The sequence below is a fragment of the Leucopleurus acutus genome (assembly GCF_964270905.1).
Source record: "Leucopleurus acutus genome assembly, chromosome: 5".
Lineage (NCBI taxonomy): Eukaryota > Metazoa > Chordata > Mammalia > Artiodactyla > Delphinidae > Leucopleurus > Leucopleurus acutus.
Window position 1 is genome coordinate 98,386,242 of NC_139147.1, and position 15,589 is coordinate 98,401,830.

The window sequence follows — 15,589 nt, forward strand, 5'->3', positions numbered from 1 at the left end:
GTGAAGCAGGTTTTAGACATCTGGTGTTGACTTTGTCCCCACAGTATCTTATCTTCTTAAGTTCCCTCAGTGGTAACTGGTGTAGGTGGTTAAGCAGTTTAGTTGTGCGACAAAAAAATATGTCAGGAAGCGTACGACGTGGCTGTGGAGGGTAGGCTGGTGTTTACCTCAAAGGGGTCCTTGTGTTGGGTCTTCTTAGACTTGTAAGTGATAATGAAATAGACCTTCCCAGCACTGACCTTCTAGCTACTAGCAACTTGAGTGTTTCTTAGATTACTCTTCCTACTTCCCTGCACTATCTTGGTATCCCTCTCAAGCATTAAACGTGTCCAACGTGGGATGCAGGGTGCATGATGCCCTGCCCCCACCCACAGAGCTCCCACTGTCCTCCTTGGTCCTGGACCCTCCTTTCACGCGGTAGCATAAACCGGAAATCTTTGCACCATCCTTGGATCCACTTTCGTAACGTACTTTGAGTCAGTCACTGAGGCATTTTGCATTTATTGCTTAAATACATTTTGCTTCTGTTCCTTCCCCTCCCTCCATCAATGATTACGGCATATACTTGCATATTATAAAGCTAGATTCCCTTCCCCCTGCAAAAGTACTCCTCAGAAAAGAGGGGGTCTTGTACTGGAGTGAGCATAAAGCCTCTGCTATTTCTGGGAGCCCTCCCAATTGCTTCATTTTAAACCGCAGAGCGCTGTGTGAAGGAGACACATTGGCCCAAAATGGCCTCGTTTAATGCGACTATATATTTATGAAGGGCACCTGACAAAAATCTTCTTTTTTGGTTTTAAAGGATGTGGCAGCATTTAAGATAGTGTGGGTATTTATTCCCAGGAATGTGATCTCACAATGGTAAATGCAGAATATCTTTATAAATAAGCCTTTTCACTACCCTCCCCCCCCACTGCAAAAACAAAAGAAAACAAAAACACCCCCAATACGTTCAGGAGTTAGGGCTACCGAAAGCATGAATCTGCACCTCCAAGACAAATGGAGATGTCAGCTATCCTAATTTTTACCAAATATATGTGACTTAGGACATTTCCAGTGACCGCATCAGACAGAGATTCCACTAATGCTGTATTCCAGTGAAGATGGGTATGCTTCAGAAAACTGTCAGAGGACTAAGATGCTGACCTGAGGTGATGCAGACGCAGATGTCAGACATGCCTGTGAAGAGTTTGAATCAAATTGGGGAGACGCGGATGGAGGGACAAAAGTGACCTATCTAAATGTTTTATATTTCACTATTAATTTCACTTATGTAACTGAAAATAACAAGGACCATGATCTTATGTAAACACTTGTACATTCAGAAAAGTACATGAATCTTAAGTATGGAGCTCAGTGAATTCTCACAAAGCAGACAGTGTGGAATCAGACCAGGAATCAGACAGTTACCAGCACCCAAAAATGCGCCCTCCTGCGCTCTTCCAGGAACTGCCTGTCCACCTCCCACTGCCAATAGGCATGGTGTGAACAGGTGCTTCCTTCTCTCGCCACGGAATACTTTCACTTATTTTTGAATTTTCTGTAAGTAGACTTATTCAGTAAGCGCCACTTTGCTGTCTGGCTTCTTGTCTCAACATTATGTTTGTGAAACTCACATGTGGCTTCATTCGGTTTCTCCACGTTGCTGAGTGGTATTTCATTTTATGAACAACCACACCTTATCCATTCTCCGGGGACAGATGTTTGTGTTGTTTCCAGTTGGGGAGGGTCGTGAAGAGTCTCGTTCTTCCGAGTCTCCTCTGTGACTTCTGGTGACCGCATGCCAGCATTTGCTTGGGTACCTATGTAGGAGTGGGATTATAGACCACACAGGATACCCCTCATCAGCTCCGACGGGTGCTGGCAAACAGGTTTCTGAAGTGGTTGTACCAAGCTCCACGCGCATCAACAAGGTAGGAGGGCGCCTTTCTGCATATTCTTGCCAGCTTGGTACTTTCTGTCTTTTTTATTGTAGTCATTTTGATGGGAGAATAGTGGTATTACTTTATAATTTTAACTTGACTTTCCTGATGACTTAACCCAGCTGACCACTTTTTCAAATATCTAACCACCATCAGGATATCCTTAAGTGTCTGTTCATATTCTTTTTCACTCCCCACTCATTTTCACTTCTCTAAAATTTTGTATATTCCAGTTGGAAAAGAAATCAACTTTTTTTTTAATTGGATTATCTTATTGGCAAAACTGGAGATCATCTTATATTGGGGCAATATGGAAGTCATTGAGGTGACCTCTTAACTGATCCATCACCCTCTGCTCTCTCTCAGATGCTCTACTCCATCTTCCGTACTACCCATAAAGTTATTTTCTATACGCAGATCTGATCAAGTCAATTGTAGCCCTATCCCACTCATTCTCTCCCCTCCCTGATTACCTACCTTCCTGTCGACGCTGTGCTAAACAGAGTGTTTCCAGAACCTGCCTTTGAAAGGTCATGGGGAGGAGGAGTTGGGCGGGTTCGAGGCACACTTGCTAAATATTCAGATTATCAAGGCTCTTCCCTGGAAATTCTGATTCAGTAGCTTCCAGTGGGGTCAGGAATCTGTGTGATGAACAAGCACTCCAGGTTTCTCTTATTTTCAGGGAAGTTTGAGGAATACTACAAACAGGTTGATTTTGTTTTTGCCTCAGTGCTCTTACATGTTCTCTGTCCACTGTCTGGGTTATTCTCCTCCATTGGAAGGAAACATCCTCACAAATGTTGCCTCTGGGAATCCAGATTGACTCCTGCCGGCTGAGTAAATCACTCTGTAGTCAATGAAGTCTTACCCCCGGTCTTCCTCATAAACCTAGTCCACGGTGGCCTTCCCCATCTCAGCTGATTGCATGCACTGGTTTTACCTTCAGTTTAAATTCAGAATCGGCTGCAGCTTGCACACGGTCCTATTCTCCCGTTACGCTCGGGCCTGCGTGACTGCACATGCCTGCTACTAGCTAGCTTTCCCACTTGCATCTTGCACCCATGTGGTCAGAGTGATCATTATTTTAAAATCTAAGTTAACATCACATGTTCCTGCTCAAAACGCTCCAGTGGCTCCCCATTTCTCTCAGAGTAAAAGCCAAGTCTTCATGAGGTCCTACAAGACCCATCGCCATCTGCCCCCTTCCCCACCTTCACCCTTTGACCTTCTAGGCTCACTCTGCCTCAGTTATTCTGGCCTCCCTGCTTTTCTTAGAACATCCCAGGTATGGTTGCACTGTAGGGCTTTTGCACTTCCTGTTCTATCTATCTGGAACACTTGACCTGAGGCGTCTGTAGTACTAACTCCTTCACCACGTTTTTCAAGTGTTGGCTCAAACGTCTCCTCAGTGAATCCTGTCTTGACCACCCTATTTAAAAGTGAAACCTGATCCATCCTTCCCACAACTCCAATCTCTTATACTCCGTTCTTTTCTCACCGTGGCATTCACTAACTTCTAGTGTACTCTTAATTATGTTTATCATTTACATCTTTCTGCAGAATATGAGTTCCCCAAAGGCAATATTTTCTACTGTAGTGCTCACAATATATTCTCAAATATCAGAACAATGCCTGGCATATAATAAATGCTCAGTGAATATTTGTTTGATTTGTAGAATGTAATATTCAGGATGCAATAGAGAAGAGGCTTTACATATCTCTTTATAAGCCAGGTTTTTTATGAAGCCATTTCCAAGACACGTTGCATACCTTCACATTTTGAAGTGAAAACTTGACACTGGCAGTTTGGATGAAGATGGGGTTGCTTGTGTACTGCTTCATTGGTTTGAAGGAGAAGCCAGTTGCAGCCCAGCTCATGCTCCCTGAGTTGTGTGTATTCTCTGAGATACAGGTTTATACAACAGGGTTGATACTTGAGTCCTGGATTTTAGGTTTTTCTCTAAAAAATGCCAGCAAAGATGCTGGCATTCCTTGAAGTGTCCATAGAAGCAGGTTTCCATGAAGAAATCAGGTAACTTAAGAAATGTCTTTTACGTTTGGATCAAGCACATCGATTTTGAGAAGTTTATGCATAAATTCTTAGTTCCATTATAGAACCAATGTGCTTTTGCCTATTTTAGCCCATCTGAAGAGCATTCTTATATACCCTTGCATCAGTTTTGGGTGACCAGAAACCTAATCCTCTCTCTCATGCATTATTTCTTGAAATGCTGTGATGCAGTCCAGCTGAAATCTGATTGCTAGATAAGCATATTACTCTAGAGGGTCTATGTATATACATCTGATGTTAGAATAACTTTTACTTCTCTTACTGTGAATTCCTAAGTTTCTAATATATACACATATGTACTTATTCATGCCTTTGAGGATGTAACTTTTACTTTGTTGAGTCCCATATTTTCATGGGACAGGAGGATAATTTTTCTCTTAGCTTACCAAGAGATTATATGTAAAAATCTGCTGGCTCAGCAGGCCATTCTGTCATCCTGGCTTACCTAACCTTTGGTGATCTCTAATTGTCTTCTTACTGTTTTTACTGTCTTAGCCTCCTCTCGCAACCCAAATTTGTTGACTAGAAGCTTTTTATAAGAGTAATGCCTGTACTTTAGTGTCTCCCAAGGGGCCTGGAATACTGCTGGTGCTATGATAGCTCTGAGCAGCTAAGAGTAGAATTATTTCATGAGGAGTGAATAGATTTCCTCTAATAATAAGAATGATTATTAGTAGCTCACCACTTGAAAGAATGCCAAGAAGAAGACTTGTGTGAAGACATATATCTTAAGTCAGCTAATATAATACTTGTTTGAAAAAGCCACATCTCAATTAGATAGTGTCATGAGGGAAAGCCTTTGTATAGTTTTATCCAAAATAAGAAAGGCAGTTAGGCACCAATTCAAATCATGTTTAAAATTCCATTTAAATGACTTCATAAACTGTATGCATTAGCAAACTTAAAAATAGACACTTTATGAACTATTATAGGAACTTTAGTGTGCAGTAAAAAAATAAATACAGCAGGGCCTTCCCTGGTGGCTCAGTGGTTGAGAGTCTGCCTGCCGATGCAGGGGACGCGGGCTCATGCCCCGGTCCAGGAAGATCCCACATGCCGCGGAGCGGCTGGGCCCGTGAGCCATGGCCGCTGAGCCTGCGCATCCGGAGCCTGTGCTCCGCAACGGGAGAGGCCACAACAGTGAGAGGCCCGCGTACCACAAAAAAAAAAAAAAAAAAAAATACAGCAATTGCCATGAAGTAGAAAAATACCTAATCAGACTGTCCTTTTTTTCCTCTCAGCATTCTGAAAACTTCTATATTTCAGGGCTCTGATTTAACTAATGGTAATCTTATGAGCCGATACATCAACAGATAAATTTATATTTAGTCTCTATTCTGTTATCTGTCTATTCTCTGGGATATGTGCGTACTAATGAGCCAACAAATATGGAAATTCAGTTAAAAATGCTGGGACTTAAAGGATGGCAGGCAAATGAGGAAGAGAATGAAATATCTTCTAAATGCATTCATTTATTTCTCAAGTATTATTGAATACCACTAGATATTAGGAGCTGGGGGATTGGAACTGAAGTGGTAGTGAGGGCTGGGAATATAGAAGAGAAGGAAAGAGGAGCTAGCCAATCCCAGTCTTCATGGCACACATAGTTCATTCATTCATTCATTCATTCATTATCTGTTGAATGCCTGTAACTCACTGTAACAGGGATACAACACTGAAATAAATCAAACGAGAAATTCTTGCCCTGACTGAGCTTATATTCTAGTGAGATAGAAAGGCAATAAATAAGGCCCCCAAAAGTAAAAAAAATTAATAGAAAGAGTTAAGGACTAAGGAGAAAAATGAAGTGGGGAGGGAGCCTGGAAGTGTTGAGGGTGGGAAGCAGGTGGCAGTCTTAGGTTGTCCAGGAAAGGATCTGATGAGAAGGTATCTTTCTAGTAAAGACCTGAGGGAAGTGAGGGAGCTAGTCACACAGATGCCTGGAGGAGGAGCAGCGGGGCTGCCAGGAAGAGGCAGTGTGAGGCGCTGAAGTGAGAGCTCGCCTCGCATGTTCGGGGGATGCTGAGGAGGCCGCTGTGGCTGGAGCAGGATGGACGATGGGGTGAAGCCTCGTGAGGGCTGTGGGTTTCGCTCAAGTCGTGACGGGAAGCCATTGGGAGGTTTTGCCCCCAGGCCTGCGATGTGACCAAGGGAACTAACCATAATTCAAATTCAGCCATCAATGGTCAAGCAGACCGGAAAGGTTGAATTGTACTGGAAGTTGTAAAACCGGAAGGGGGTGAGAAGCCAAAGCTGGACTTAATGGTTTAGGAGTTACCTGTGAGAAAAACGCTCCATGAGTCAGGAGGATGGGGCAGACTTTGTGGAAAGAGTGGGGTGGAGACACCAAAGTAGAGCCTTAGGGGTGCCTTTGCCCACTCACGGGGGCTGCAGGGGGATCCAGTGTGATCCTCAAAATGGTAATAGGTGTCTCCCTTCTTTTGTCTTTTTACTTGTTTTATACGGGTTGTTTTCTAAGAAGATCTTTGGTATTCTTTCTCAGACTTCTTATGAGGTGAAATGATGAAAGAAGGAAGGAAAGATAATTGGAAAACTGTATCTATGATGTTGTCTTCATGTTAATTACCAGCTCATTGTGCAGCGGAGGAGGTGGGTGGACAAGTGGCTGGCCTCCAGCCCACTTCTGGCCAGTTAGAACCACAGTTGAGAACTGTTCGTAAAGACATAATAAATATCTACGATTTTAGGCCTAAAACACCAAAATAAAGCAAAACCTCAAGAATATTATCTTCTGAGAACTATAGTGATTTCAATTTATTTTCCTTTTTTGTCATCGCTCTTGCTGTCCTACTTAAGTATCTTCAGCCACAATTATCAAAACACTAATTTGTTCATTTTAAGTTTTATCACCTGTAAAATGATAAAGGTACTCACAAATCAATGTTTTCACAAGTTGAATTGTGTGCCTTTCATACCAAGACTCGGTTGTGTGTTTTTTTTTTTAAAGATAAAACCCTGTGTTGTCGTCGGGACTGAAAGCAAAATTTCATAGGCTGTTGCTTCTGCCAAAGAAACCTTGCCCTCCCTTGGCTTAAGGTGTTAAAACACTTAGCAGTGTTTTCTGTCTAATTTTATTTATTTTTATTTTTTATTTTTTGCGGTACGCGGGCCTCTCACTGTTGTGGCCTCTCCCGTTGCGGAGCACAGGCTCCGGATGCACAGGCCCAGCGGCCATGGCTCACAGACCCAGCTGCTCCGCGGCATGTGGGATCTTCCCGGACTGGGGCACGAACCCGTGTCCCCTGCATCGGCAGGCGGACTCTCAACCACTGCGCCACCAGGGAAGCCCTTCTGTCTAATTTTAAACTGTTGTTTTCTAATTCTGAATTGGAGCAGTTTGTCATAGATGAAATGTCATAGATATATATTTTACCCCTAAGTGGATGCCTGCACCTAATTTCTCTGTGCCTTTTGGATGGAAGTCAGAGTTAAAGTGGAAAATTGCTGTCGGAAGCTGGCATATTTTTAAACTCTTGAGTGAGTTAAGGGGGGAATAAAAACTCTTTCCACCCTTGACTGCATGGAAAATATTAAACTCCTTGTCAGTAAGCAGGGGAGATGATGAGTATTGTGGATTTTCATCCTTCTCTCACGAGTTCTTATGATTCACATCCTATCCCTGTTGCAGTGTTGGTCTGCATTAACGATCTTGAATGCTGAGATTGAACCATTATTTTTATACTTATTTTTTCTTTAACCTGATGGGTGCTTTGAGGATATTAATTATATACCTTTTTTGTTGCAAAGGTTCTAGCAGTTTGGCTTCATCTTGACTGATGCCCTTGACTTCCGAGTATCAATAGAAAAAGAGATAGGTGACAGGGATTGATTAGCAATCCTCCTTCTAAGCAAAGCAGTAAACCTATCTAGATAAATCACCAGCCCCAAAGCCTGGAGAATGCATGCTAAAGAATTAAGGGTAGCGTGTGTGTGTGTGTGTGTGTGTGTGTGTGTGTTTAATTGATAGGGAAATTTTCTAGAAGAGCCACAAGAACACAAAGATTCTATCTGGTCCCTTTTGCTGTTCTTCAATTTTTATTAGAAAATAGGCTTATAGGTTTTACTAAGCTATTAGAATGATTTTTCGCAACCCTCCCCCCTTTTTAAGGGAATTTTTTTTTTTTTTAAGTAACAGGAAACTGAGATCAGTATTTCATTGCTGTTTCAAGTCTCTCTCTCAATGTATATGTGTATTACTTTGTTATTATTAGACTTTAATTGTAGGGTTGAAAGAGCTCAGGGAATCACCTGATTGATTCTCTGGCACTTTGAAGCCATCACAGGTAGCTGAAAAAATATTTTAGTATTTTTCTGCCATTTACTCTGTACCTTGCCGTGTTTGAAGCACTTCACATCAATTAACTCATTTAGCCCTCCCTGACATCCACCCAAAGGGATGGGCACTGTTTTTATTCCCATGTACCATATAAAGAAACTGAAGCACAAAGAAGTTCGGCAACTCTCCCCATAAGGAATGAATCTGGGACTTGAACCCAGACACCAGAGTCTGTGCTCTCGACCTTTACGTACCGCCTGCCTCTTTCCTTCTCCCATTCCTTCTAGAGTTTCTAATTCTAAGGGTTAATTTTTACTCTCACTTTCCTTTATCTAACGTGGTTTCCTCAGCCTATAGTTTAAGGTTCCTTTTCGGTTTGGGTTTTTTTTTTTTTTTTTTCTTTTTCTGAGCACTTCTCCAGCTTTCCGTCAGTCACTGCTGCTCCATTCTCTCACCTTCCTCCTCGGTGATGTTCTCAACCCTCAAACCATTTCTGAATTCTTAGGTTATATGTCAGGACTAGAAGCTGGTGGCTGTCATAATGACCAGTTCTGAGTAAGATAATATTAATAGTACAGTTACCTCACGGTTCCTCACATATAGCCTCTATTCCTGTTTACCACATCTTTTTTCTGCTGCATTTGCAAAAGCACGTTATTCATGCCTTAGGTCATGCTATGAGTGATGCCATTTTATGGATTCATGAATAGTCTCGGATTTCCCAAGACCTTCGGATGTGGACTGTAATCCATAAACATGCTCTCCTCTTTGTGGACATCGTATAGCATCTCTTTAGGTGATCTACGAAAGTTTCTAACTGTGTGTCCTAGGATCTTCTAGCTCTTGAGACACGTTGCTCTTAAGATGTCGAATGTCTAAATCCCCATTATACCTACAACTGTCAAAGACAGTTTGGTCGATGGGGACTTTGGACCAGCCGGTGGCACGTTATCCTCCTGGCTGAATCGCAGGGAAGAGAGTAAAGCACGGAGCACCGTCTCCCCTGCCCCCCACATAGAGCGCTCCTCAGTCCAGTCCCCACACCCGCTCTCCGCTAGGTGGAATCTAGTGGACCCTCCGCCCTTATTGAGGATGAAATCCTGCAGATGAGTTTTCTGCTGCCTAAACCAAAGGTAAGCGTTCCGCGGTCAGCCACTGCTGCTCCATTCTCTCGTGACGTGCCACGTGACGTTGAGTGACTGCTGCCATATTTTATTAAGTCAGGAAGAATTTCACAGGATTACAAGTTGTAACTACGACGTTTGCCGCCATCCTTACCCTTCCATGGTAATAGTTAACATCCAGAGTCTGAGGTGGGGGGATGGTGGGAAGCAGCCCCCCACATGTGTTTTCTTGGCTGTGCTGCTGCTGGGTTTTGTTGTTGTTGTTATCTCGGGTGTTGCTAGGCTGGATTGTCTCCCCATAAGGGTCCTGACCTCCCTTCAGGAGCCCCCTAGACTCAGGACCCCTGCTGCCACTTTTGACTCCATTAGAGCAAGATCTTGACTCCTTTGCCTGTTGACCCTTCTTTGAAAGTGATGTACATGCTTGCTGAAATTGTCCCGTTAGTGCACCCAGATTCCCTGTTACCCGGCATGTTTATGTTCCTTTGACCTTCTTCCCAGACCGTGGGAACTTTGGCCAGTGGATTGGAGATGAGGGAGTGTTGTTCCTTCCAGCTGCGGAGCTTAGGTGTTCCCATGGCATCCTGTTCTTGCCTGTGTATATCATGATCACACTGTAATTTATCTATTTCCCTGCGAGCCTCCGCTACCTGGTGGAAATTCTCAGACTATGGGCAGGCAGTTCTGGGTCTGGCTTGGTGAGGCTCCCCAGCTCTAGTCTTTGTTTTCCCTCCCTCATTCCAAATGTCATTCAAGATGGTAGTGTTAGTACCAATCCAAGGAACCTCTTGGTGTTAATAGGCTTTCAGGAATTGGCCGAGAGACTTATCTACTGTACACCTATATGGTTGAAAAAAGTCTAATTTCTCAACAGTGCACTTGGAGCCAAGCTTTTTGAAGCACAGCTGCCTTTAGTCCAGTTCCAACACCTCTGTGTCTTTGTCCCTGTGATGTTTTCCAGCAGTGCCCTTCTCCTGTGGGGCTCCCATCTACCAAATTGTTCTTCACTCCCAAAGCCAGCCAAGAGATTGTCACCTCTGAGAATCTCCCCTCACTCCTCTCCCATCCAGAGCTCACCCCTCTCTTTCACTGGGCTTTTAGTATGCCAAATGCATTTGGCTCTAATTATTTAAAATTACCTAATCTATCTCCTGTGTTGGACTAGAGCTTCTTGAGGCCAAAGCCCATGTCTATTCATTTTGCATTTCTGCTCCTAATATGGTGCCAGGTACATCGCAGCAGCTCAATAACTGGGGAGTTGGATTAGATCCCTTTGTAGTAATAGCACTGGGGGAGTGGGAGGGATCATCTGTTGAACAGAATAGGAACCCAAGTGGAGAAAGGGAATGGAGGAGCTCATTATTTTGATGACTAATGGGAGGCTGAATTGAGGGGAAAGATGAGTTTGGGGCAGGCATGCCATCAGGGGATGACACCATACCAGTTTGGCTGGTGGCAGGCCTTCTAGGAGTTCTGGACTGAGATGTTAGCAGCGGTGTGAGGAGAGCTAGGGGCTGTGGGAGTCGTAGATGGAGCCCTGGGAATGGCAGGTTTCTATGGGACACCAAGATGAGAGATGCAGTGTTGGGAGAAGGGGAAGGACCCTGGAGATGATGGGCGTGTTGGAAGGAGGACAGAGATAGCTGGTAACTGGCAGGGGTGGCAGTGGGGAAGGGGCGGGGGGAGGGACGGGGCAGGGGGTCCAGCAGCAACAAGCAGATGTCAGGGAGGGGAGTTGCTGCGACCATGGCAACTCTAGGCGGCTGGCAGTGTCGGGCAGCTGTATGCACGGGACGGACAGTCAGCGGCTGGTGATTGACTTGTATCTTAGGTAGTCATGGGGAGCTAGGGCTGGTAACAGAACCAAGTGACAGACTTGGCTGAGCTTGCAGGGAATGAGATCATTTGGGACCGTAATGCTGAACAAACAGGATTAAAGGGCGCGTCAGAAACGTAACTTTGTTCTCTCCTTCTCTCCCCTATTCCAACCACTCTGCGGAGCTGGGTTTTCTGTCCCTGCATGAAATCTAAGACAGACTTCACTACTTTACAGCTTCTCTCAGATCAAAGAAAGAAAAAAATCTTTCGGTAACTTTTATCCATAAACACAGTCTTGGTTTAGTAAGGATCGTGTCTGGTCTAGTCCAGTGTAGTAATACAAATTTTTTTCATTTAAAGGTAAAGCTTTTCCCACTCTTGCAGCTCCCGTTTGCTGTAGATGTGAAGCCTGTAGTGTGGGAGAGAGTCCCGATGGGCTTCTGCCTATTTTCCCCCTAACACATCTGCTCTCTCTCCTGCACTCCACAGGCAACTCCAGCTACTGCAGAGTAGATGGGGGAGGTGGGGTTGGTAAAGTGCAGGAAGGTCCTACAGCAGGACATCAGTTTGCCTTGGGTTTCCTGCCATGGCAGATGTAAACCTGACTTGTTCCTTTGTGGGCACTTGTATAGGTTCTTTAGTGCGGAGAGTCTCTCCCTCCTTCATCTCTGTGGCTATCTTACCTAAGTTTTTCCTGACATGGCGGAATCCACCCCTTCTTTCAGCAAGCCTTAGTATGCTGCTGAGGTTTCCTCACCCACCCAGGCATCTTTCACTGAGACTCACGCAGCTCATGTTGACTTGGCAGTACTTATGGGATATCTGGGTGGAAATCCTCTCCTAGCACCTGAGAGAGAGGTGGGAGCTGGACACACAGATGTGAGGGTAAGTGCCGTGTAGATGTTGGCTGAAGTCGTGAGCGTGGACTCACTTGTCCGGGAAGAGACCTGGAGCCTCACGCAGACTCATGTTCCAGAAGCATGAGGACAAGAAGGTGGAAGCCTCTTCCAGAGTGTTGGTTTTACAGAGGGGCAGACTGCATAGGAGTCAGCCCAGAATTATGCCTCTTATCGTGTCCATCTTTTACCAAGAATGTGGAACTTAAAATGCATACGTTTTAATTTTAATTGTGAAAGGACTCTAAACTGTCTTCTTCCTGTTTTGAAAATTGATGTTAATTTTACCTTAGAATTTCTAATTCTTTGAAGATAAGTTTTAACTTTTTTTTTTCCAGTTGTGTATGAACACAGATCAAGATTAGAGAAATCCTTGCAAAAGGAAAGACTTGAACATAAGAAAGCAAAGGAAGGTAAATAAATAATGTAATTCATGTTCTGTGTTTTTATCATACTCTTCTTTGAAGCATCACGTACTTGCTTTACTATTTTTTTGCTAAGAAATTTTTCAGATCACCCAAAGTCAGTTTTATTTGGTGGATGGAGAAGGAGATACCAAGCAATATGCTATACATTGCGACAAAATAATTCCTGCTCAAGACTAGATTTAGAATCTTTCATTCAGTTGGTGCCACTTTGAGGTCATTCATATATTGGTTATATGTATTGCTTTGGAAATAACACACAGTTTTTCTTTGAATATTATCAATGCATACGTTACTAACGCCTGACTTCCGTCCACAGGCATCCAGGAAAAGTAACAGCATGTGTTGTCCAGAATATGACAAACGTTATATAAACGTATACGTATACATGTACATTTAGAACGTAATGAATTGATCTTATTTTACAATGTCTTTTAGGTTATACACCTGTTTTCATCTTGTGGTAAAGGCTTTATTGGCACAACTGATTGGTTTGGTTTGAAAGATCAACATTTAGCACAGGTATTAGGCAATGCTGTTGATTTTTATCAGAGTTTTTCTATAAAGCATGGAGCTTATACAGGTTGTGGTTTGAAATTACCTGTATTCTTTTTTTTTTTTTTACTTCTTTATTGGAGTATAATTGCTTTACAATGGTGTATTGGTTTCTGCTGTATAACAAAGTGAATCAGTTACGCATATATATATGTTCCCATATCTCTTCCCGCTTGTGTCTCCCTCCCTCCCACCCTCCCTATCCCACCCCTCCAGGCGGTCACAAAGCACCGAGCTGATCTCCCTGTGCTATGTGGCTGCTTCCCAGTAGCTATCTACCTTACGTTTGGTAGTGTATATATGTCCATGCCTCTCTCTCACTTTGTCACAGCTTACCCTTCCTTCTCCCCATATCCTCAAGTCCATTCTCTAGTAAGTCTGTGTCTTTATTCCTGTCTTACCCCTACGTTCTTCATGACATTTTTTTTTCTTAAATTCCATATATATGTGTTAGCATACAGTATTTGTCTTTCTCTTTCTGACTTACTTCACTCTGTATGACAGACTCTAGGTCTATCCACTTCATTACAAATAGCTCAATCTCGTTTCTTTTTATGGCCGAGTAATATTCCATTGTATATATGTGCCACATCTTCTTTATCCATTCATCCGATGATGGACACTTAGGTTGTTTCCATCTCTGGGCTATTGTAAATAGAGCTGCAATGAACATTCTGGTACATGACTCTTTTTGAATTATGGTTTTCTCAGGGTATATGCCCAGTAGTGGGATTGCTGGGTCATATGGTAGTTCTATTTGTAGTTTTTTAAGGAACCTCCATACTGCTCTCCATAGTGGCTGTACCAATTCACATTCCCACCAGCAGTGCAAGAGTGTTCCCTTTTCTCCATACCCTCTCCAGCATTTATTGTTTCTAGATTTTTTGATGATGGCCATTCTGACCAGTGTGAGATGATATCTCATTGTAGTTTTGATTTGCATTTCTCTAATGATTAATGATGTTGAGCATTCTTTCATGTGTTTGTTGGCAGTCTGTATATCTTCTTTGGAGAAATATGGTCACCTTATCTTTGATAAAGGAGGCAGAAATGTACAGTGGAGAAAGGACAGCCTCTTCAATAAGTGGTGCTGGGAAAACTGGACAGGTACATGTAAAAGTATGAGATTAGATCACTCCCTAACACCATACACAAAAATAAACTCAAAATGGATTAAAGACCTAAATGTAAGGCCAGAAACTATCAAACTCTTAGAGGAAAACATAGGCAGAACACTCTATGACATAAATCACAGCAAGATCCTTTTTGACCCACCTCCTAGAGAAATGGAAATAAAAACAAAAATAAACAAATGGGACCTAATGAAACTTCAAAGCTTTTGCACAGCAAAGGAAACCATAAACAAGACGAAAAGACAACCCTCAGAATGGGAGAAAATATTTGCAAATGAAGCAACTGACAAAGGATTAATCTCCAAAATTTATAAGCAGCTCATGCAGCTCAATAACAAAAAAACAAACAACCCAATCCAAAAATGGGCAGAAGACCTAAATAGACATTTCTCCTGCATTCTATTTTTATTTATTCATCTTTTTGGTAAATCTTGAGATTGAAGTGAGATGTTCCGTCTGATTGCCTTGGTGTGAGGTAGAAGGAGGGAGAACAGAGGAGGGCAGTGTGGGCTAGAATGTTTTACCGAGATGTTTCAGATCATTAAAATGCTTTGATAGGATTTGGATTTCCCTTGTCTTCAAAAGCAGAGTGATTTTATAGAGCCATCTAGTGGATAATAAAGCCTTAAGAGCATTAAAGATGGTTTCCACGGCTTGATTTCCTTTTCAGGTCCTGAATGATTTTCGTGTGCCATCTAGTGGCTGGCAATAAACCATCTCTGTCCTTAGGTGCACTTCATGTTTTTTTTCTCCTTAATTTCAAGGACAGTTCATCACCAAGTACACATTCTAAATGCACTTTTAATCAGTTGGTTATAGTGTGTATTTTGTTGATACAAGATTCACAACTTAAAGGTAAAGAGGAAAATTATATAACAGTTTTTTTCAACTCTTGCTAAAGCATTAAAAGACAAAGTATATAAGTCACCAAGTAGATTGTCTTAAACCTGAAACATTTTTTAGGTCTGAGTAAAGTACGCCTATGTTCTTTTAGATGTCTAAAAATGCCACAGTGAATTAACTTATACTCTATTTTCTCCATTTTGTATTTTCTAGATTTTCTGGTTTATAAATTAGAAGCACAAGAAACACTAAATAAGGGAAGGGTGAGTTTTTTTTTTTCTCCCTTAATTTTTTATTTCACGAAACTTGCAAGAGGGGGAAATATGGTCGCAAAACCTTTTACTCTGTTGATCATTAGGATTGAAGGGCTGAAATACATTTCCCTCCTTCCCTCCCTCCCTTCCTCTCTCCTTTCCTTCCTTCCTTGCCAAGAGATTCTCAGAGGAAGACCTAAAAACTGCTCTTTTAAAACCTACCTTCCTTTATTTATCACATTACTGTGATA

At 42.6% G+C, this 15,589-nt stretch overlaps 1 protein-coding gene across 4 annotated transcripts in view; it reads left to right on the forward strand.

The window, feature by feature from the left end:
• The window catches only part of GOLIM4 (golgi integral membrane protein 4), an 80,476-nt gene that overhangs the window by 30,649 nt on the left and 34,238 nt on the right, over positions 1-15,589 (forward strand). For all 4 annotated transcript variants that reach the window (XM_082839724.1, XM_082839726.1, XM_082839723.1 and 1 more), the window contains exons 2-3: positions 12,467-12,541; positions 15,298-15,347. In XM_082839724.1, the coding sequence (XP_082695850.1) occupies positions 12,467-12,541; positions 15,298-15,347 (125 nt within the window). The remainder of the gene's footprint in view (positions 1-12,466; positions 12,542-15,297; positions 15,348-15,589) is intronic.